This window comes from Vidua chalybeata, chromosome 26 (genome assembly GCF_026979565.1).
Source record: "Vidua chalybeata isolate OUT-0048 chromosome 26, bVidCha1 merged haplotype, whole genome shotgun sequence".
NCBI classification, from domain to species: Eukaryota; Metazoa; Chordata; class Aves; order Passeriformes; family Viduidae; genus Vidua; species Vidua chalybeata.
The window spans coordinates 5017619-5037973 of record NC_071555.1 but is presented as its reverse complement, the minus strand read 5'-3'; the positions used below and the strand labels follow the sequence as shown (position 1 = coordinate 5037973).

The 20355-nt window shown below is 46.2% G+C and overlaps 1 protein-coding gene across 4 annotated transcripts in view; it reads right to left on the bottom strand.

Annotated features, from left to right (window-relative positions):
• GPATCH8 (G-patch domain containing 8) overlaps positions 1-20355 on the bottom strand; it is a 56424-nt gene that overhangs the window by 6050 nt on the left and 30019 nt on the right. For 3 of the 4 annotated variants that reach the window (XM_053965083.1, XM_053965085.1, XM_053965084.1), the window contains 4 exons: positions 14201-14268; positions 13691-13777; positions 9636-9779; positions 259-389 (listed from right to left, as the gene is read on the bottom strand). In XM_053965083.1, the coding sequence (XP_053821058.1) occupies positions 259-389; positions 9636-9779; positions 13691-13777; positions 14201-14268 (430 nt within the window). Of the gene's footprint in view, positions 1-258; positions 390-9635; positions 9780-13690; positions 13778-14200; positions 14269-16242; positions 16288-20355 lie in introns of all 4 variants that reach the window. The other variant, XM_053965086.1, reaches the window with a different exon arrangement.

The following is a 20355-nucleotide window of genomic DNA, read 5'->3' as shown; positions in this document are numbered from 1 at the left end:
AATATAATTATACAGCCACTCAAAGTTTTTCATAATATTAAATAACTGAAGAAAATGTATTGCTGGTTAAAGCAATTTGGGGATGCTCTGCATGATCAGTTTAGTGAACTCACTCCTACCAAAACCACAGCATGAGCCCCAACACCAGTGTGAAGCTTTGCCTTCAAAGCCTGTGCAGTATCCCAGAACAGGAGTGCCAGCCCAGCCCAGGGGTGCAGCCCCCAGGCTCCAGGGGTGCTGGGGACCACCCAGACTCACCACTCAGGCTGCCTCCTCTGCTCAGCCAGCTCGTGCAGGCGCCGCAGGGCTTTCTCCTGCTTCCTCTCATCTTTCCGGGATCTCGACGAGACATTGCGAGCAAATTCCCTCTGCTTGAGATCTTTCAACCTCTGAGGCAAAAGAAAGCAGGGACGGATCAGATCAAAGCTGTTTGTGGTTTGTCCAAGAGCAGCTCTTTGCTGTAGCACTGGAAATAGCGGTGTCAAGCCCCTCCCCAGGGACATTTATTGAGCCAGGATGGAGCAATAGCATCTTAGCTCAACAAACTCCACGGAGCACACTGCCATCCTCCCAGCAGCTGAAGGAGAAGACAATTGGTGGTCACTTTTAGCTGTGACTTCAAGTTCCGTGTACACCCCTTTCCAATCACACTACTGGTTTTCTTTAGCATGGACAACAAAGCTGATTTTCTAGCAACAAGCAAATTCTGGAAGGAAAATGGGAAAAGAAGGATTGTTTACTTTGCTGCTCTTGCAGCGTGCAGATGTACTTGACAAACAGTGCATGACACGAGTCAAAAGCATGGGCCAAAGGACAGGAGGGATTAGCTGGTGCCAGAGCTACCCAGGAATGACATTTGACAAAAGCAATGTACCATTACATTGGAGAAGGAGCCAAAAATCCCATGCAAATGATTTCATAAGCAAATCCAGAGTACAACATACACCACAACCAGCTACTTGATTTCCTGACAGTAGTTCTGAGAGGGTCAAGAAATAAACTGCTCTAAAGGCAAGAGGGTCTCTTGGGGTTGAATATTTGGTGGGGGCAGAAGCACCAAGTTCCCCAGAAATCTTATAATGAGGGAGCAAACCCAATCCCAAGGAATTTCAAACATCCTAATATACTGAGGAAGTCTAAGTAGCCAATTCTAATAGAAAATAAACATCCAAGACTTCAGAACATTTTGGAAAGTCCTTGTCTCAGAGTACTAGGAGAAGAGGCTGCTGGTTTTTCTTGGAATATATGCAGATATTCACAACATTTTTTTAGAGTGCTCTACAGAAGTTTAAGTAACAGAAAGCAACAAAGACAGACCTCTACCATCCTAAAGGGACTCATTGTTCTTTTTTAGTGCACAATTCAAAACCCTTTCAAAGGGCCCAGTTCCAGAATGCATCCTGTACTCAGCTTTTGGAAATAAGTTTCATGTTTTTCAGGCATTTCATGCAGGGCCTGGGAGACTAACGGGACTCAGAGCAGGAGTCACTTTGGAACAATTCTTGTACAGGATGTACAAATCACTTGTGAATTCTAAATACTTCTGGCTGCCTGACTCTGCCTCTTTCCTGGAGCAGAGTCAGACTGCCACACACAGAAAGAGTGGATCTGGAAACCAACCCAAAGCTCAAATTAGAAGAATTAAGCTGGCCCAATGTAAAGAGAACATTGCTTTGTGAAAAAGGGACAAGACAGAGGATTCTCTTACCTAATTGTATTTACTAAATGTGGTTGATTATTACCAAAATCAGAGGGGAGGACACACAAAAAAAGATACAACTACAGACACCAGTAGAAAGAAACTCACTCTTGTGATCTGGACTTCCAAATTAGAAGGGTTTGCTTTCAATACATCAGCTGAAAACGTCACATCACAAAGAAAAAAAGAAAGTAAAAATATAACAGGAGTGGAAGAGAGAAAAAAAAATAAAAACAAAACCAAGCAAGCATTACTAGAGAGCTGTGGGGGAGTGTGCCAGCTAGTCTACGGAGCAGGAGCGGAGCCACGCCACGGGAGCGAGCTGGGGTCTGGAGCAGGGGACACAATGGACACGCACGGACACAGCCATGATCCCACCTGGAACAGCAGAGCTACTTTCACCAGGACAAGTAAAGGGCTCAAGGGTTTCGTGGTGTATGTTAAATGTTGAGGAGTAAATTTTTTTCCAAGAGGAAGGGGAAAAAAAAAATAGATGGACTGACGAATGCTATCAGCTTTTTCATGCTGATTTTGAAAGTGAGTCTGAAATGCCCTGGGAAGTTACAGCCACCAACAGCTGACAAAACTGTTTAATGGGGGCTGATGCCAAGTCTCGAGATCACTCACCCATTTGGAAAAAAGTATGACCCAGCTATTTACACCAGACATGAACTGTGACCTTTTCCTCTCAAGAGGAAGGTGCAATGGTGCACTCAGAGCCTGCTGTGCCCCCAGGCATGGTCCTGACCATCCCCCAGGACACAAACTGAGCTCAGAGCTGTTTGGAACATGCAGCTGCCCCCAGGCTCTCCTGCCTCCATTACATGGCAATTTGAATGCAGACAGAATTAAATGCCCATTATTAAATGCTGACCTTTCTGTGTCTCTGCTCCCTCAAACCTCCCACTCTCAACACTTCAAATTTAGAGGTGTGAAGCAAATTAACTACCCCAAAGCACTGTAATCCAGAATATGCACCACAGCAACTCCTATGTGCACCCAAACCTGGGCCTCTTAGGCTGACAAACCACTGGCTCTCATGTCAAGACTGCTGAGAATTTGGTACTTCCAAAATTGGGGAAGAGTTGGTCTGGTTTTCAAAGGACCAAGAGATCTCAAGGCTGAGTTTCTTTTTGTCACACAGGAGTCAGGAGGAAAAAGAGTCTTGCTGGGGAAGTACAGGATAGAAAAGCTCACAAATGCACCATGCCAGCTCCTTGGAAATGCAAAATACTGAACAGAACATAGCTCAGCTTCTTAGACTGACCTTAACCAACAGACCTATCAGAAATGACCCCCAGGTGCAAGAGTCCTGGCTGGACTGCATTACCTTCCCTAAATGCATCCTGGGGGAGGGAAAAGGGGGGAAAAAGGAGCCCATATTGCTCATCTGTAAGAACAACCTGCTGCAGGAATGAAAAATACCCAGAACTATACAAAATAATCTGTAACTCTCCCCTCACTGTTTCAAATATGTCACTGAATCCAGTGATTCATCCCCTCAGAGTGGATAACCAGTTCACTACAGCCATGCCCACCCTGCTCCCCAGTCCTGACTGGGAAGGAGCAATCCAAAGAGAATTTCATTGGCTGAAGGGAGCATGTGGAGCACTGAAATGCTGCTCACACATTTCCAGGTCTCAGCCTGGCCAGGAAATCATTTGAACTAAACAGGTATTTAAGCTCAGCTTACACTAAAGAAATTTCCATCTAATCCTGAGAAGAGTGTTAATTCTAATCCCCCAAAAACCTCTAAATGACTTTTGGGACCACACTATATGTGTGGGTGTGAGTGAGGATGGAGGTGCATGGAACTGCCCCTTCCCCAGCATCATGGAGAAATTCTAATAAAGCCTTAACACAGCCACTCAACCATCCTCAGGGAACTTCTCCCCTCCGCAAGGAGTCCTACTTTTGGGGTGAATCCTCCCTTTTAAAGTATTCCCATTGTGCTGAGCAAGACAATGATTTTTTCAACAGGATTAGAGCCACCAAACCTGCATTAAATCAAACACATGCTTCATGCTATTACAAGATTTCAAAATTAAGGGGCATTTTTTTTCTCCCTGGGCAGTGTGTTTTCTGAGGAAGCAGCAGTTTATCGAAGCAGCAAGATCCTTTCAAACTGCAGGATCATGGGGACCATAAAGCCAAGGAATATTCTGCTGGTTTATTACTTCAGCTGTCAGAAGGACTACACTGCAGTGACCAGCAGTGACACAAATCACCAGCACTTACATAAAATTTCTCCAGATTTCCACATGCTGTAGGCAGTAGTTCACTACCTCCAGCCTTCCTGGGGTCTATTAGTAGTTGCCACCCCCCTCAGCTTTGGAACAAAGAATTGTATTTTAAGTTTCCAGCCTTGTTTCTAACAAAATTCCAAACTCGTCTCTGCATTTCCACAGGAGTGCAAATTGAGTTCCTAAAGAGCGAGTTTGGTATCAAATCTGCAGCTGCCTCTGGACTGCAGCACAGAGAGGCCACAGTGCTGGATTATCTCCCAATCCCTGCATGGCTCAGGCAGGGCCAAACTGGCAAACACTGCCAGCACCTTCCAATTCTCACAAATCAGCTTAAACCAGCTGCACCAAGGCACTGCTGAAAGGCTCCTGAGAGCCCATCCCAGGCACAGCAAAGGAGGGAAATCCAGGGGAGCAAGCAGGAGTCAGGAACTGTTGCAACAGGAAAATCACTAGTTCATCACAGAACGTCCTAAGAAGGAATGATCCCAAGGATCATCCAGTCCCACCCCTGGCCCTGCAGACACCCCAACAATCCCACCCCGTGCACCCCACCCCTGGGAGCACTGTCCAAGCACTCGTGGAACTCTGGCAGCCTCAGGGCCATGAAAAAACTCAGCACAGCCCAGATTTTGCTAATGAGATGGTACCAGGTAAGCCTTCCCCAGTACCCAGCTGGGGTGCACAGCTTTACAGGCTCAGGACCAGCAGTAGATAGATTTTCTCTGTTTAAGCTGACAAAGCCACACAGCATCATTGAACTGAGGCCCACTGAGAGACTTTCTCTGCCTAAAAGTGCAGAGCAGAAAGAGCCCCTGTTATTCTCACAAGACAAAAGCATTGTCACACTGTCACCAGACCTGAAGATGTGAGACTTTCATGCCAAGCCTCATATTGAGATGGGTCAAAGCAGATCCACCTCTGGGGCTCAAGGCAGGAGGCAGCACCCATGACATCAGGGCCCCCTCCTCCCTTGCCATTGTTCTCATGTCTCTCTGCCAATCCACATAAAATAAAATAATAATAATGTGCTTTTCATTCTGTGCCAGCAGATTTCTTGCTTTCTGAACTTTTGATGTCTGCTTGACTCTTTGCCCCAAAAGCTTTTGGGAGAGAACGATACCATGAAACACAAGCTCAAAGGATGGCAACCTTGATCATTTTACTGAAGCGAGAACACAAGCCTGGTTTATCTTTGGTCATCAACATTCTTTGCATGCTTATAAATGAAGTGAAAAGAACAGAGGAGAAATGGCCTGCAAATGCTGTTTTATTTCATCTTAATTTCCTCCCTGGAAGGAATCAAGATTTTTCTCAGCTGGGTTAAGAAAAATATAGAATGGGTTGGGTTGGAAGGGACCTTAAAGCTCACCCAGTGCCACCCCCTGGCATGGGTAGGGACACCTCCCAGTATTCCAGGCTGCTCCAAGCCCCAGTGTCCAACCTGGCCTTGGACACTTCCAGGGATCCAGAGGCAGCCACAGCTGCTCTGAGCACCCTGTGCCAGGGCCTGCCCACACTCACTGGGGAGAATTTCCTCATCATCTCTAACCCAAACCTACTCCCTTTTCAGTTAAATCCATTCCCTTTTGTTTTATCACTCCATGCCCTTGTCCGAAGTCCCTCTCCAGTTCTCTTGGAGCCCCTTCATTGTTAACTGCTGGGTCTTCTGAGGGCAAAGCATTTCTGGAACAGAAGAACCTCCCGTGTAACACAAGTACCTCAGAGATTCCCTCCTCAGTCTTCTCCATTCAAGCCGTGCTTGGAGGCCCAAGGTTTTGGAAATCTCAAGTCTCCCCAAAACACAAAGTCCAGCGGTTGCATTCAGAGTATTCCTCAACCCCAGCAGTGACTGTCTTGGTAATTTTACTGTGCTTGAACAGATCCCTCCCCCTCAGCATGAGAAGCAAAGATGCAGCTAATTAGGGCACAAAGAGAACTGCACATCTATACTTTCAGTTCTGAGTTCCACCCTCTTTCCCAAAGAACTTCTTTATGGAATACACTCCCTTCGCCCTTTTACAAAGAGAATCCAGGCAGAATTAATGACCTACACCTCCAAAACACCACATACTTAGGGGAAAAAAACAGCTACATAAAATCTGCATTTCAATGCTGGTTTGTGTTCTCCCAGGGAACCTGGCACAGGTTCACTCAGGAACACGTTTGTTTTTCACAGGCAATGCAGAAGGGGAATGTTTTGATTCTGTTGGGTCAGTGACTCAGTAAACAGCTAAGCCTCAGCAGGCACATGAGCAGAATGAGGTGATGGTGGGAGATTCTCCAAGTTCTTGGATTGTTAAAAATCCCCCATAGTAAAAGCTGACTGTAAATGCTATCTAACTGACACACAAGGTAATTCCAACCATAACTCTTGCAGGCTGCTTCAGGTGCTGGGCTCTGCACATCCAGCTTTATTTGATAGGAACACAGAGACTGGGCACAACCTAGACAAGGGGCTCACAGTCATCTTCACACAAATCTAACACGAGGTCTTCATCTTAATGTCAAAACCCCAAACCAAATAAGGAGCCCTCACAGGTGTAATGCCTTAATGACACATTCCCACTGAGACCAGAGTGTTCTAGGACTGTGGGAGCTCCCAAGGATCAGGACATTGTGGATCTGCAGGAAAGCAGCAAAAAAAAAAAAAATCACAGAATCACAGACCTGTTTGGCTTAGAAAAGATCCTAAAGATGACCTTGTTTCACCCCCTGCCATGGGCAGGGACACCCTGAACTATCCCAGGTTGATCCAAGTCCTGTCCAACCTGGCCCTGAACACTTCCACCCATGGTCCACCCATGCATGGTCCATCTTCACCACCCAAGATCCTTCTTAGCTGCAGAAGTTTTCTTTCTACATTTGCCACCTTCTGTCTGTTAATTATTATTAATTATTGCTCTGTTGACTGTCAGGACTGGGCATCATGAGGAGCGGGGCTCTTCATAACCTACCAGGCCTTCAAGATCAAAATCCTACAGCTAAAAAAACCCACCACTGAAGACATCAGCAGCAGTACAAGAAGTTATGAGATGCAGCCTTTCCAGCTGCTCACTGCAGGGTGTGTGAGAGAACTGAGCTTATTGTCCCTCCTGCAGGGCCACCTGCACCCACTCCAGCTGCTTGCAGTCCCCTGAGAGGGACAGGCTATGTGCTGACTGGTCTTTAAAACAGCTGCACTTCTCATCAACTATCAACCTAATTAAAACCAGCTCCAGAACAACACTGCACACTTCCAACACAGTGGCTAAAACATGCCAGTGGTTTGGGAGAATAAATGCAAGGATCTTTTCCCAGGTAAGGAAATGCTGCCTTTTGGAGAAACTTGGTGTTGAGGTTGATTCAGATGTAGCCAAATGGTCTATGAAACCAGGACAGGCAGGAAGTAAAGAGAATAAACCTCCCCTTTAATTGTTTGGTGGTGACACAATTTTGGTGGGTCCAAAATTCATCCGGTTGGGATCAATACACTTACCTATCATCCCTGTTGGGCAATAATCCCGAGTTCCTTCCTGGAATACAAGACAGCGTCTTTATAACTCGGGAGTGGAAAGGGATCTGAGGATGGAACATCTATTTACAGGGACAGCCTAATGCTCACAGAGCCACAGAGGGATAACCAAACACTTCAACGTCAGCGGGACGTGGAACTAAAAATACTTAAAAGCAAAAATGCTGTGGAAACTGAGCCAAGAAAAAAGCAAAAACAAGCTCTGTTGCCTCAAAAATTACCCACTGAGACAACAAAATCTTGCAGATGATGTATACCAAGCTGGGTTGCTATAACTAAGATACTGTAATGGCCTTTCTTTCCAAGAAAGCCAACTGATGGCCTACTTTGGGAAAACTTCATGTTTTTCCTCAAAAACTTTAGGCTCACCTTTCTGCAACTTCACCCTCTTGTCCAAAGAGACAAACTATAAAACATCAAGGTGCAACAGATCAAAAGCACAGCTTTTTTAAAAAACTCTTTTAAAATTTAGACTGGACTGCTGGGTATGAGCCTCCCTGGAACAGGAGGGAGCACAGCAGAGAGATAATGTTCCTTATGCAAATTCACTGTCATTCTGTCTCGGGGGTTTCAAGTTCACTCCCTGAACGCTGACCCAGCAGGGTCACACACATTTCAGCCCGACAAAGCTGGACAAGCAATTTTTTCCCTAAGCAAAGCATGATTGCTTCTTTGTTTAAATCCCTCTGTAACTAGAAATTAATGCTGGGTGATGCAGCCAGAGTTTGGAGGCTCATTTTCTCCAAAACCTGCCTGAAGTGAGTGCAATGAACAGAATTATCCAAGAATATTTCCAAATTCCTCTCAAAATAATCAGCAGTACCAAACAACCTCCAAATTCTTTCTCCTGATGAGATGACCCCACCCTGTGTGCACACAAGACATTTTTCTCTCAAGCCACTCCTGCTGATGACTCCTTTTATTGCTTTCCACAGGTTAGTTTCCTCCTCCACAGCATCTCCAGCTGCTGGAAGAGCTCTGAGCCTGGCCAGGCTCGCATCAGTGCCCCATCAGTCACCGAGGGCTGGAGCAGTTCACGGAATCCCATGGCATCAGCACACCAAGAATGTGACACAAACAGGTCCTGCCACCTCCCAGATAAATGCAGGTCACTACACTCAGGTTTCAGCCAAATTGATGGAGGCCTTCCAAGGAAGTTCTCTGCTCTCAGATGTCATGACTGAGCTTGGCCAAAACACCCCTTTGCCAATAACCAAGGAAATAAATGAATTTCTGCTCTTGATTCTACCAAACCACTCCTCTTCACAGAGCCCAACTGCCCTGCCATGAGAATTCCTGACAAGACTCCCTTAGCTCAAAGCAGATTCTCTGTCATATTCTACACTTAATACACACAAACAAAAATCATACTCTAAAGCCACATTCTTGTTTTCAAGCTGTTTTCACTGCTATTTTGCAAGCTCTACAGCACATCCTCCTCAAGTTACCAGCATTTTGATGATTGTGTTGTTAGAATTTATGACTAGGAACATCAAACCCTTCCTCTGAGCCCTTCCAGCCCTGGAGGAGCCCAACACTGCTATCTGCTGTGCAGTTACATCTCATTTAGCAGCTTAAACGGTCAAAGAGATTAGGCTAACACAAGAACTCCCATTACTTACTGTGCAGTATGAAGCACCCTGCAGACACTACAGTACATCCCTACCTTGGGAAAAAGCCAGTTCCACAGAGACTCTGAACCCACCTTCTCTTGAGAATTACAGAATTTGGGAAGTGCTTCTCTCTGAGGATTCCTTTGACACAGCCCATTATTTCCTAGTCTGTTTTCAGTAACTCCACTGAACACAGACTCAGGTAGTAAAATGCTCACATGTGGGGAATCATCACTCCCCAAAGCTGTACTAATGCTAAAAGCAAGCTGGGAGCCATCCACCTCCACGTGTACTCTCCTCAGTTTTAGACCAGCACATCCCTGCCCGTGGGTCTTTCAGAAGTGGGGTTCCTTGATGCCAACCATGGAGTGGGGCTTGGGGCTCTCCTGTTGTTTTGTGTTTTTAAATGAACGATGGGCATAAAAATCTTATCCAGCGACACAAAACACCTATTCCTGGACCAGTAAGGAAAACAGATACACCAGGGAAACTCCAAGTATTAACCACAAACAAGACCACCACGATGAACATCCAACAGATGAACTGTGCTGTCTACAACTGGTTACCTGCTTGTGAGCATGGTCGTAAGAGTTTATGTGGTTGTCAAACTCCTGGTGCTTCTGATACTGCTTGTCACAGAGTTCACAGTAGAAGTTTGCTCTGAGGTCTTCCAAAGCTTTGGCAATGGCCTTTTCTTTATCAACATAATCCTGAAAAATTAACAAAAAATTGCATCTGTTAAGTGTCCTGTAGAACAGCCTGGAAGATGTTGGGTTAGTCCTTTAAGGAAAAATACTGCTTAATAAAAACTTAGTGTACATTGACTATATTTATTACAAGATCACTGAGGTTAGAAAACACCTCCAGGATCACTGGGTCCAACCCATGCCCAATGCCCACCTTGTCCCCAGCCCAGAGACTGAGTGCCACATCCAGGCCTTCCTTGGACACCTCCAGGGAGAGACACTCCAAACCTCTCTGGGTCATATCTTCCAAGGCCTGACCACCCTTTCCATGGGGAAATTCCTGCTGCTGTCCACCCTGACCTCCCCTGGCCCAGCCTGAGGCCGTTCCCTCTCCTCCTGTCCCTGTTCCCTGGCAGCACAGCCCGACCCCCCCGGCTGTCCCCTCCTGTCAGGAGTTGTGCAGAGCCAGAAGGGCCCCCCTGAGCCTCCTTTACTCCAGGCTGAGCCCCTTCCCAGCTCCCTCAGCCTCTCCTGGGGCTCCAGCCCCTTCCCAGCTTCGTTCCCTTCTCTGGGCACTCTCCAGCCCCTCAGTTCCTTCTTATCATGCAGTGCCCAGGACTGGACACAGCACTTGAGGTCCCTCAGCAACACCAGCTCAGGGGACAGTCGCTGCCCTGGTCCTGCTGCCACCCCAGTCCTGGGACAGGTGCCATTGGCCTCTTGCCCACTTGGGCTCATGTCCAGCTGCTGCTGACCAGCACCTCCAGGTTCTGTCCAGCTTTCCAGTCATTTTGCTCCCACCTGGAACCTCCCACGGGGCTGCTGCGACTCAAATGCAGGTCCCAGCACTTGGCATTACTGAACCCAGCTTACTAAGCTGAGCAGCCTTTGTAAATTCACAGGAGGGATTCCAGAACTTTGCAATGCTGCCGACCTTGGTGCTATTTGTTAGCCAGAATCTCAAAATATTCTGTGCTGGAAGGGATCCACAAGGACTGAACATCCCCTGGTCATAGCAGAAGTACCACTAAAAGAAGACTGCTTCAAACAAGGCCTGCAGTGCTGATGGGACAAGGCAGCTCTGCCTCAGGGGATTCCTGGATGGTCTGTGCTCCAAGGCGTGGCTCAAAGCCTCAAGCTGACCCAGAGACATACTGGCATCAAATCTAGGAGGATCCCTGCCTTGGGAACAGAACCAGGATCTCTCCCCTTCTACAACTGAACGTTTGCATAGGTGGAAAACCAAACCTATGCAAAGGCATAGATGAGGTGCCTCACCTGGCAATAGCTACATCCTTCCCTCTTTTGCTACAGGTTTTGAATATGCACTGAGCTCTGGGACTAGGGAAATCCCAGTCCCTCAGGTGGCTGCACTGGCTGGAAATCCAGGTATGGAAGGAGCCTGTGCTACCCCCAGGGCTGCTGCACATCTTGGGGGCTCCGAGACACACCTGATGCTGGGACACAGCAACCTCAGGGCTAAGCAGCTGTTCCCTCTTGCCAGACTGTGTCAATTACAAGCCCACCAGCGGAATTAATAAAACATCGCCACTCTTCACGAGCTCTCTGGGGGAGGTTTACCCTGAGGAGGTGGAAGTTTTTACTCAAAATCAGCTACAAATGCTGCATCACAAAGCCAACTGTACTCATTGCAGCACTCTCCATATAATCATTGACCATAGGCATTTCAACTGGAATAAAGAGAAATTATATAAAAAAACAGCCTAACATTAAAGAAAAAGCACTTAAGGATCTTTTTTTCCATCTTCAATACAAACCTCCTATGGGAAGCTTCCTTCCTCATCAAGAGGAGGCCTCAAACGTTTAAGACAGAAAACTTTGAAAGGTTTTTCCTTTGAATTTCAGATCTTGTTCAAGGCAATATGGTTTATCTCTTAGTTACCACATCAAAATGGCATTAAAATAACATTACTGAGCATGTTTTATATGATAGAAAATGTATATAAAAATTTTTAACACCTGAGGAGAGGAAAAAAAAATCTAAAAAAATTTTAGTGCTCATGTTTGGGATTGTTTTCAATTTCAAGCACTGTTCACTTCTACATAAAAAAGGAAGCAACTTCCTGCTTCCATCTATTACCAGATGCCCTTGTCAAGGAAAAAAAAAAAAAAAACAAACCAACAAATCTTGAGTTTTGAGCCTGAGGCAGGTCCCCAGGAAGACAAGAAAGGAAAACAGAGCAGCGTGAGCTCCACAGAACATGGATGTTTAAAGTTCCTCTGAATCCCAGACAAGCTTCCTGTGCCATGTGTAGGTTTTTTTGAGCAAGCATCCTGTGGCTAAACAATGAAACCCAGCCATTTGAGTGATCAGAATTTATACAAAAGAAGGGAATTAAAACACATTTCTTGGCTGCAGAGTGATCTGAAATTCTCTGAGGCTCCCTGAATGGCTGATCAGGACACACCACCATCGGCAGTTACATAATGGACTCCTGTGGAGCAGCAAAAAGTAACGGCTGCAGAGATTTTTCACAGATTAATACCAAAATGCAAGGGGCTAAGGATGAACTGAGCTAATAAAAACCCACTGGACCCAGGAGAGACTGCCACTGCTCCAGAGCTCCTGAAAAAAACCTGTGCTGGATGAGGGCAGGAAGAGTAAAGAATCTCAGAGCAACAGAGGTTGGGCTGTGTTTGGAAAGATAACTGTAAACACCAAGAACTCCAGGATCACGAAATGGTTTTGCTTGGGAGGGACCTTAAAGCTCGCCCAGTCCCACTCCCTGCATTGGGCAGGGACACCTCCCAGTAGACCAGGTTGCTTCAAGCCCCATTCAACCTTTCCAGGGACAGGGAGTCCACAGCCCCCTTGGTACCTGAACACCTGCAGCTCATTTACCAAGCAAGTCAAGATCTCAAGGAAAAAAGAAAAAAAAAAAAAAAAAAAAAAAAAAAAAAGAGGAGAGGAGGCTATAAATTTTCATAGCTGAATAAACTGCCTGAAGAATTAACTGTTCAACTGGGGAAATGGAATTTTAGATTTGCCAAGGTTATGTTTAATTTTAATGGCATTGAAACTACTTTCCCATTATTTCTGAAATAATTAAAATTTATGCAAGACTGACACTTCATTTGGATGTCTTGGTCTCTTCCTCAACCCTGGTACTCCCCAAATCTCTGGACAATTGAACAAGCAGGCTTTCCTCAGAGCTGATGGACTGTAGGGCTGGGAGCGGAAGAGTGGATTAAAGGATGAGCAGAGACCATGTCTCCACAGAGAACCTGGTTACAGCTAATCCAAGAATGCTCCTGCATGTCACGTTCAATCCCAACACCACAGCTCATTTTTATCAGCCCTTGGCTTACAGAATAACCCTACAGGTTTTGTAAATCCCATAGAAATACAGAATTTGTCTTTTTTTAATGCTGCCTGAACAATTCTTCCAAAGAGCTCCAGCCCATCAATTTCTCCAAGCTGGAGCCATGTCCTACCTTTCCAAAACAAGCAGAATTTATGCAATAACATCACAAATGTTCTGCTCACTCCTCACTCAGTACAACACAAGAGCTCCTCCCCCCCCAGCTGGTAACTGCCCCTCTACCACCTGCAGGTTTTGTCCTGACATGGCAGGCTCACTCTAAAAATCTGGCAGCCTTGGGTGTAGGGAAGGAAATGTCCTTCTCACCCTTCTCACTCCAGGACTGTTCCTTCCAGAACAGGAGCAAAGTACACGGAGAAAGCCCTGCTGCTGTCCTGGGGCTCTTCAGCAGCTAAACAAACAGGAAGGTTGATGCCGGGAAGTGAATAACTGGTGTGTTAAAATATAAATCATCTTCACAATGACCAAACCCAAGAGCAGTGAATTTCTACCACCATCACTGCAGCAGAACCAGGAGAACTCAGCCCCATCAGAACAGGTCTTCGCCCAACCAGCCCACAGACACTGATGTTGATGACCCTCTCTTTGTACCTTGTACTTCTGCCTCAGCTCCTCGGTGTCTTCCTTCTCCACCTCCAGCACTCGCCTCCGCTCCGTGGCATCCTCGGCGTAGTCGAGCTGTTTAAAAAAAAATAGAGAAGAGATGCAATTTGGTCCATAAATACATTGCACTATCAGATCTACCACATAGCACAACTTAACAACTTTAGCTGAAACAGAATCTGCAAGTTGTACTTTGCTTTCCCTGCTTTGTCACCCCAAGTGTAAAACAGGTCATTAATCCCCCTGATGCGGAGGGCCCTGGCAGGCCCATGACAGCTTTGGGGAGGGGAAATCTCAGAGCCCAGGGATTTTGGGGAGCATCCAGACCCCAGAACTCAGGCTCACAGGGATAAACAGAGGATGCATTTTGCAGATAAGTGTTTTCTTACTGCACTGATTCAAGAGCAAGCTGTTCTTTGCCTTGGATGCACAAACTCTCACCTGAAATGTCTTTCCCACCCACTCCCCAGAAGCCCTGCAGGGGTGAGGGGAGCTCACCTCCATCTCCATCCGGCCCATGCCCATGACATCATACTTGACAACGATAGGGATGGGATCTGTCCTCCCTGGAAGAGGAACACACAGAGAAGGGTCAGCAGCAGCCCAGCACCACAGCTCACTGTACACATTGGGTTTGGGTGGTTAGAGATCTTGCCTTGGAGTGCAGAGACCAGAAAGCTACAGTGAACCAAACACAAGCCATTCTCACAGCTTACAGCCAACCCTGTGCCCAGCTCCGAATGGCACCCAGGATGATAAATGCATTTTTCTGAACATTAACTGCTCATGTAAAAGCTTCTTGTGGTTAATGTTCCCCTATGACAAGCCCTGGGGCAGGGCTGATATGTCAGGACTTGAGCCTTCTCAAGGCTTCCACATCAGGCTCCTCATCTTCCCACTAAGACTGAAGAAGCTGCTAATCACATTTCACTGTTGCAGCTCATGAATAATTGATTAGAACTTCACTGTAAGAGATGTGGAAGCCTCCCTCCCATCAGCTTTTGCCCTCCCCAGGAGTAAGGAATGCTGAGGAGAATAATGGCACAGAAGCCAAACTTCCTCCATCCCAACCACCCAGTCTAGGCCAGGGGTGGGTCCCTGCTCCCCCAGCCCCTGAGCAGGGCTCTGGCCCTGCCGTGTCACCTGTAAGCTGTGAAAAGGACTGGTTGCGAAGAAAATTGACTTTGAACTAATCAAACTATGCTGGAGATTTATTTTTTTAAAAAACCATATCTTTAATCCACTCATAACCAGCCAAACAAAGCAAAATGGGGCAGACAAGCACTTTACTACCACAGCTTTTTTTTTTTTTTAATTATTATTATTTTGATTTTTACATCACAACTGGCACTGGTGGTTGTGATGTAACCCACTGACAAAGTACTTACCTTCTCCAGTGCAAACCTTGAGTGAAAAAACAGAATGTTTACTTCCCTTATTATTGCTCTTGGTGTAAACAACTCTTTTGTTATACACACATACACAGGTATTATACCTTTGGGCTAAAAGATTGACACGTTGGAGTCATGCCGAAATATTCCACTGCTATCCACATGTGCAAAAGTCTTTAAAACTGCCTCAGAAAACCTGGATAGGTGTGAACTCTTTGCCAGCATCAGCCATAATTCCTGCCAAAAACACAGCCCTAGAGGGGCTTTTGAACCTTGAAGTACTGACATGTGGTTTTATTCTGAAATAAATCCATTTAATTAATTGCTTTATGGTTTTGTTGATATGCCTGGGAATTTGGCAGACAGGTATCCATCAGGTCCAAAAGTAGTGATCACATTGACCATTGAAATAGTCTGGATTGAGCTTTCTTTTGGATATTTAATGCTCATCTTTGACAAGGTTTCTCTTATGCCCAATGGTATAATACAGTAAGCAGTGACTGCAATTTTTAGCAAAAGGACCAAATTAAAGACAGGTTATAAAAATGACTTCCTAGGTGCAATATCACTTTCATAACGTCTCAGGGATTTACTGGTAAGTGGTGAACCCAAATGGAATGGCTGGCACCAAGTGCCAACAATTTATTATTCAAATTTTTTTCAAGCTTTTTCTTTTTTGTTTTGGTTTGGTTATTTTTGGTTTGTTTTTGTTTTGTTTCTCCAGCAATTGAGATCTTTCAATGCAGCCTCATTGGCCTGGTAAACCCCTGCATACAAACAATGCATCAGTACTTTTGCCTTCTAAGGCAGTCAAAGTTTTTTAGGTTGGTTTTTTAAAATTCAAAATCTATTTGGAAATTGCAGTAGCAAGTGCTAGTGCCCATTGTGTTGGGAGAAAAAAAAAAATCAAGTTTGGACAGTATTAAAAATTTATGTTTAAACTGATTTTGGCAGTTCTAACACAAACAGAAACATCCCTTCTTAGCAATACCCTTTCATGAACAAGGATCAGACAAGTGTGCATAAAGAAAGGAAAGGAAAGGAAAATGAAAGACCAAGCAGAAGGATGATGGCTACAACAGAGAAAGTAAGCCTAACATTGGTGCACTGATGACAAAGGAGTAATTCAGTCTGAAAATTAAAAATTACCACTGCTAAGTTTACCATCACCACAACAAGTCCAGGATCATAACGCTGTAAAAAAGAAACACCATTTGTTAGGCAAAAACCATTAGGGGCAGAAAATAGGCCGTTTGGCAGGGAGGATGGGTAAAAAAAAAATAACAGGAGGCTTCTTGCTCACCCCTCCACCCCATGACCGTGATGTGCCCTGCAGAACCAGGGAGCCATTGGGGCAGCTCTGACTCCTGCTGGGTGTTGGGAGAACTCCTGGTGACTGCCCCGCTCCGAGGAGGCACTGAGGCACATGTAAGCAGGCAATTTAAAAAGGAAACAAATCAGATCTTAAGGAAGTAACAAATATTCTGGGCCAAAAGGAACCCTGCTTGCAAGTAAGAGGAGAATATTCCATGCGAAAAGCGATGCCTCTGTTTTAAGCGGAACCATGATTTCATTATGAATGGAACCTCATGTGTGACATCCAGGTGACAAGTGGCATATCCAGGCATGTAGCACAGCTGTGTCAGCAGTGCCAACCTCACATGGATGCCCCTGGAGCCAGCTGGGGCAGCAGGACATGCTGCTGGGCACTGGGGTGGCCTCGCTCCTTGTCCAAGGAAAGCCACAATGGTGAAGGGACAGGGACAGGTTCAGGGCCACCCTTGCCCGCTGGCTGCCAGGTGGGACATGGGGAACAGCCAAAGGGAGAAACGGGACTCCCCAAGCTCAGCTCATGACTTCTCCTTTGAAGGAACTTCCTCAAGGAAAATTTATCCTACTGCTGGCCATGACAATGGGATCTTTCAGGTAAATGTGGCTTGGACGTCGGAGTCTCCAAGGTTTGGGGTCCCTGCTGAGCTTTCCTGTACACCAGCACGCTTTGAAGGGAACATGAGCTTCCAAGGCCCAGCATTCTCACACTTCCTGCCACTCAGCAGGGCTGCAAGCAGTGCCACATGGAGGGCTAATTCCCAGGGCAAATCCTGCTGTGTCCCTGTCCCAGCCCCCTGCACCTTACGACATTTGTTTTCTTTTTGAGGCAAAACGCAAACTCCTTCACAGACTGGTCACTGCATAGGTTGCAGACCCCAAAGCAGAGAGGGTTATTGCATAAAACACTTCCACACACAGGGAAAATCTCATGGAGAGGACAGAGCAGGAACCTCCAGCAGGATGGAAAAAATAAACAGCTCACACAAGAGTCACACCTTAGAAAACCCAATCTCAAAGGAAATTAGGTTAGCAATGATTCCCTGCACTCAGAAATGAAATAAGATTCCCAAACTGACCTGCTGTACCTGTTTTGCTTTCCTTTCCCCAAGAAATGGGAAAACCTTTCTCCCAGCTTGTGAAAAATCGCTCAGACCCAAACAAACCCTGACAGCCATCCCTTCCCAGAGCCCTGCAGTGGAGCAGGGAGCACGTGGCCAGGCAGGCTTCTCCAGATTCCCTTCTTTTTAACTGCATAAAGCTATTGGATACGAGCAAATACTTCCCCCCCCCCCGTGCTATAAATGAATAAATCTTGGGAAAATTAATCCTAAGGCTTCAGGGCTTTGCTATCAGACACAGGTCACGCTGCATATGGAGGACTGTGGGTTCAGTGCCATGCTCTGGCTCTGGACACGGTGCGGATGCTGCTCTGCCCCCTGGAATGGGAATATCCCAGCTGGAGTTGCCATCTGAGCCTGCCTGGAAATGCCAGCATTGTCAACACCAGCCCATGTTTTATCCTTTTTTTAACAAGTCAAAACAGAAAACAGTTTTCATCAGATTTGTAGATTCAGAGGAACTCCTCCCTCCAAAAACAGCATCATGGCAACAGAATCCCAGAATGGCCTGGGTTGGGAGGGAACATAAAAACCAGTTCCTCCATGGAACAGGGACACCTTCCACTAACCCAGGTTGCTCCAAGCGCCGTCCAACCTGGCCTGGGACACTTCCAGGGATGCAGGGGCTGCCACAGCTGCTCTGAGTACCCTGTGCCAGGGCCCCATCACACTCACAGGGAAGAGTTTCCTCCCAATACCTAATGTAAATTGAACCTTTACTTAATTTATAACATCTACTTCTTGTCCTATCCCAACAGGTAAATTTCTCCATTAAAGGGGCATTCAGATATAAGAGGATGAAAAAAAGTAGCCCAAAAATTCTATACTAACATAATTCAATAAAATCTCTTCCAGTGTGTCCCTTGTGCACAGTGTGTGAGCACCACAGATGTAACACAAGAACTGTAATCCTGCTTGTTTTGTTGACATCTTCATAGAAATTCCCCCCAGATACAAGCTTTGTAGGATCCAATCCTAGAGGACTGATTGGTATCACACTTGTCACTGGAGGATAATTTCAGAAACTCAGCATCTCCAGAGGACACAGACAACAGCATCTGATCTTGTTGGACATGGAGGATTTCTCCTTATTTGTTATCTTTATGCTGCAACTGAAACCCACAGTAAGACACAATCTTCCAGGGACTTTCAGCTGCTCCTGGAAAGGGACTCTCATTCAGCTGTGTGCAGGGCAGGTTCATGACCACAGCACAGGGTTGCTCTGGTGGATAAGGGTTGGTTTGTTCAGTCAGTACAAACCCCACTGCAGGCTCTGGAATGGAAACAGGTGCCTGAAGTCAGCAACCAACATCTGCAGGAATGGATCCCCAGGGACAGGGCTCACCTTCAGCTGCACTATCTGGGAAGAGGGAAGTAGGGAGGAGTCCCTGTACTCATGAATGAGCTACATTTTAAAGATGAGGATTTTGCAACACTCAACACTGCTGGGACTGTTTCGATACAGCACAAGGGGCTGGGCTCTGCTTCCAGGGAACAAGTGACAGGACAAGAGGGAACAGCCTCAAATTGCGCCAGGAAAGGTTTAGGTTGGACATTGGGGAAATTTCTTCATGGGAGGGGTTGTCCAGCCTAGGCAGAACCTGCCTAGAGCAGTGGTGGAGTCCCCATCCCTGGAGGGATTTAAAAACTGTGCAGATACGGGACCTGGGGACAGGGGTTAGTGGTGGCCTTGGCAGCACGGGGCTCCCTAAGAGTCTATGAGAAACCAAGAGCTGTCCTGTTGAAAATTCAGACTCCTCATTCAGTACATCAAAAAGAGAGAGGGGAGAAAATCCATTCATTTTCACTGATGCACAAGCCTGGGGTACTCCTCACTGGCTAAAAATGACACGTTATCAAACTCATCCCAACTGCTGCAAGAAGCAAATGAACAAACAAGGGCAAGCTTTAATCCCGATCCCCTTTAGGAATTAGATTTGTGAGCTCATCCTGTTTATGTCAGATTTCTGGAAGGGGTCAAAACAATCAAGAGATTCAAACAAAGGTCCATCATCCTTGGCAGCAAACAAAGTTCCAGAGAGGAGAAAGTGTTTTCCAAGAAGACAGAAATTGCCCTGTGAATTTAATCCTTACTAAGCTGGGGAGAAATGATGAGAGAAAGTCAAGTTGTAAACATCCCAATCACATGGAAAACTTCCAGTGAGAGCTCAAAACTTCAAAGACACACAAACCAAGGGTGCCACTTGCAGAAAACCATGCTGAGGTTTGACACTGAGGCACCAAGCAGAGCTCCTTGAGCTTTTACAGGGGAAGAAACGTAGTGGAGTCTGGTTCAAAAAACATCCCTACCCCAAATGCTGGGCAATGGATTAAAGAGCAACAAATAAGGTGTTGGAGCAAAAACACAATTCCTGGTTGATTCAGGATAGGAATTCAAGGTAAAAGTGCTGTCTACGTTCATCTTGGTAAGTGGACAGGGCTGAAGGGTCTGCTCTGATTCAGGGCTGCACTGAGGAGCGAGGCAGGCTGTGCATGAGCACTGCCTCTCCCTGCCTCACACTCCTCTCTCCCAGTTTAATAAAACTACTCTTCCATTGCACCAGCACAAAGGGCCAGAAGGCCTCGTGCCAAGCCAGGTGAAGGCTGTCTGTCACAACAAACACGTGGCACTGAAAGCACAATAATTTCAGATTTCACTGGCTACACCCACTCAAGCAACACAAACTCACCACCTGTAATCAAGGGAAAGATCTTGCACCTCCAAAAGCAAACAAGGGGGCAACTGCTTCCCCCAAATGACACTGAGGCACTGAGCAAACTTCCTTTTTGGTCTGTGGTCTGCTGGGTTTTA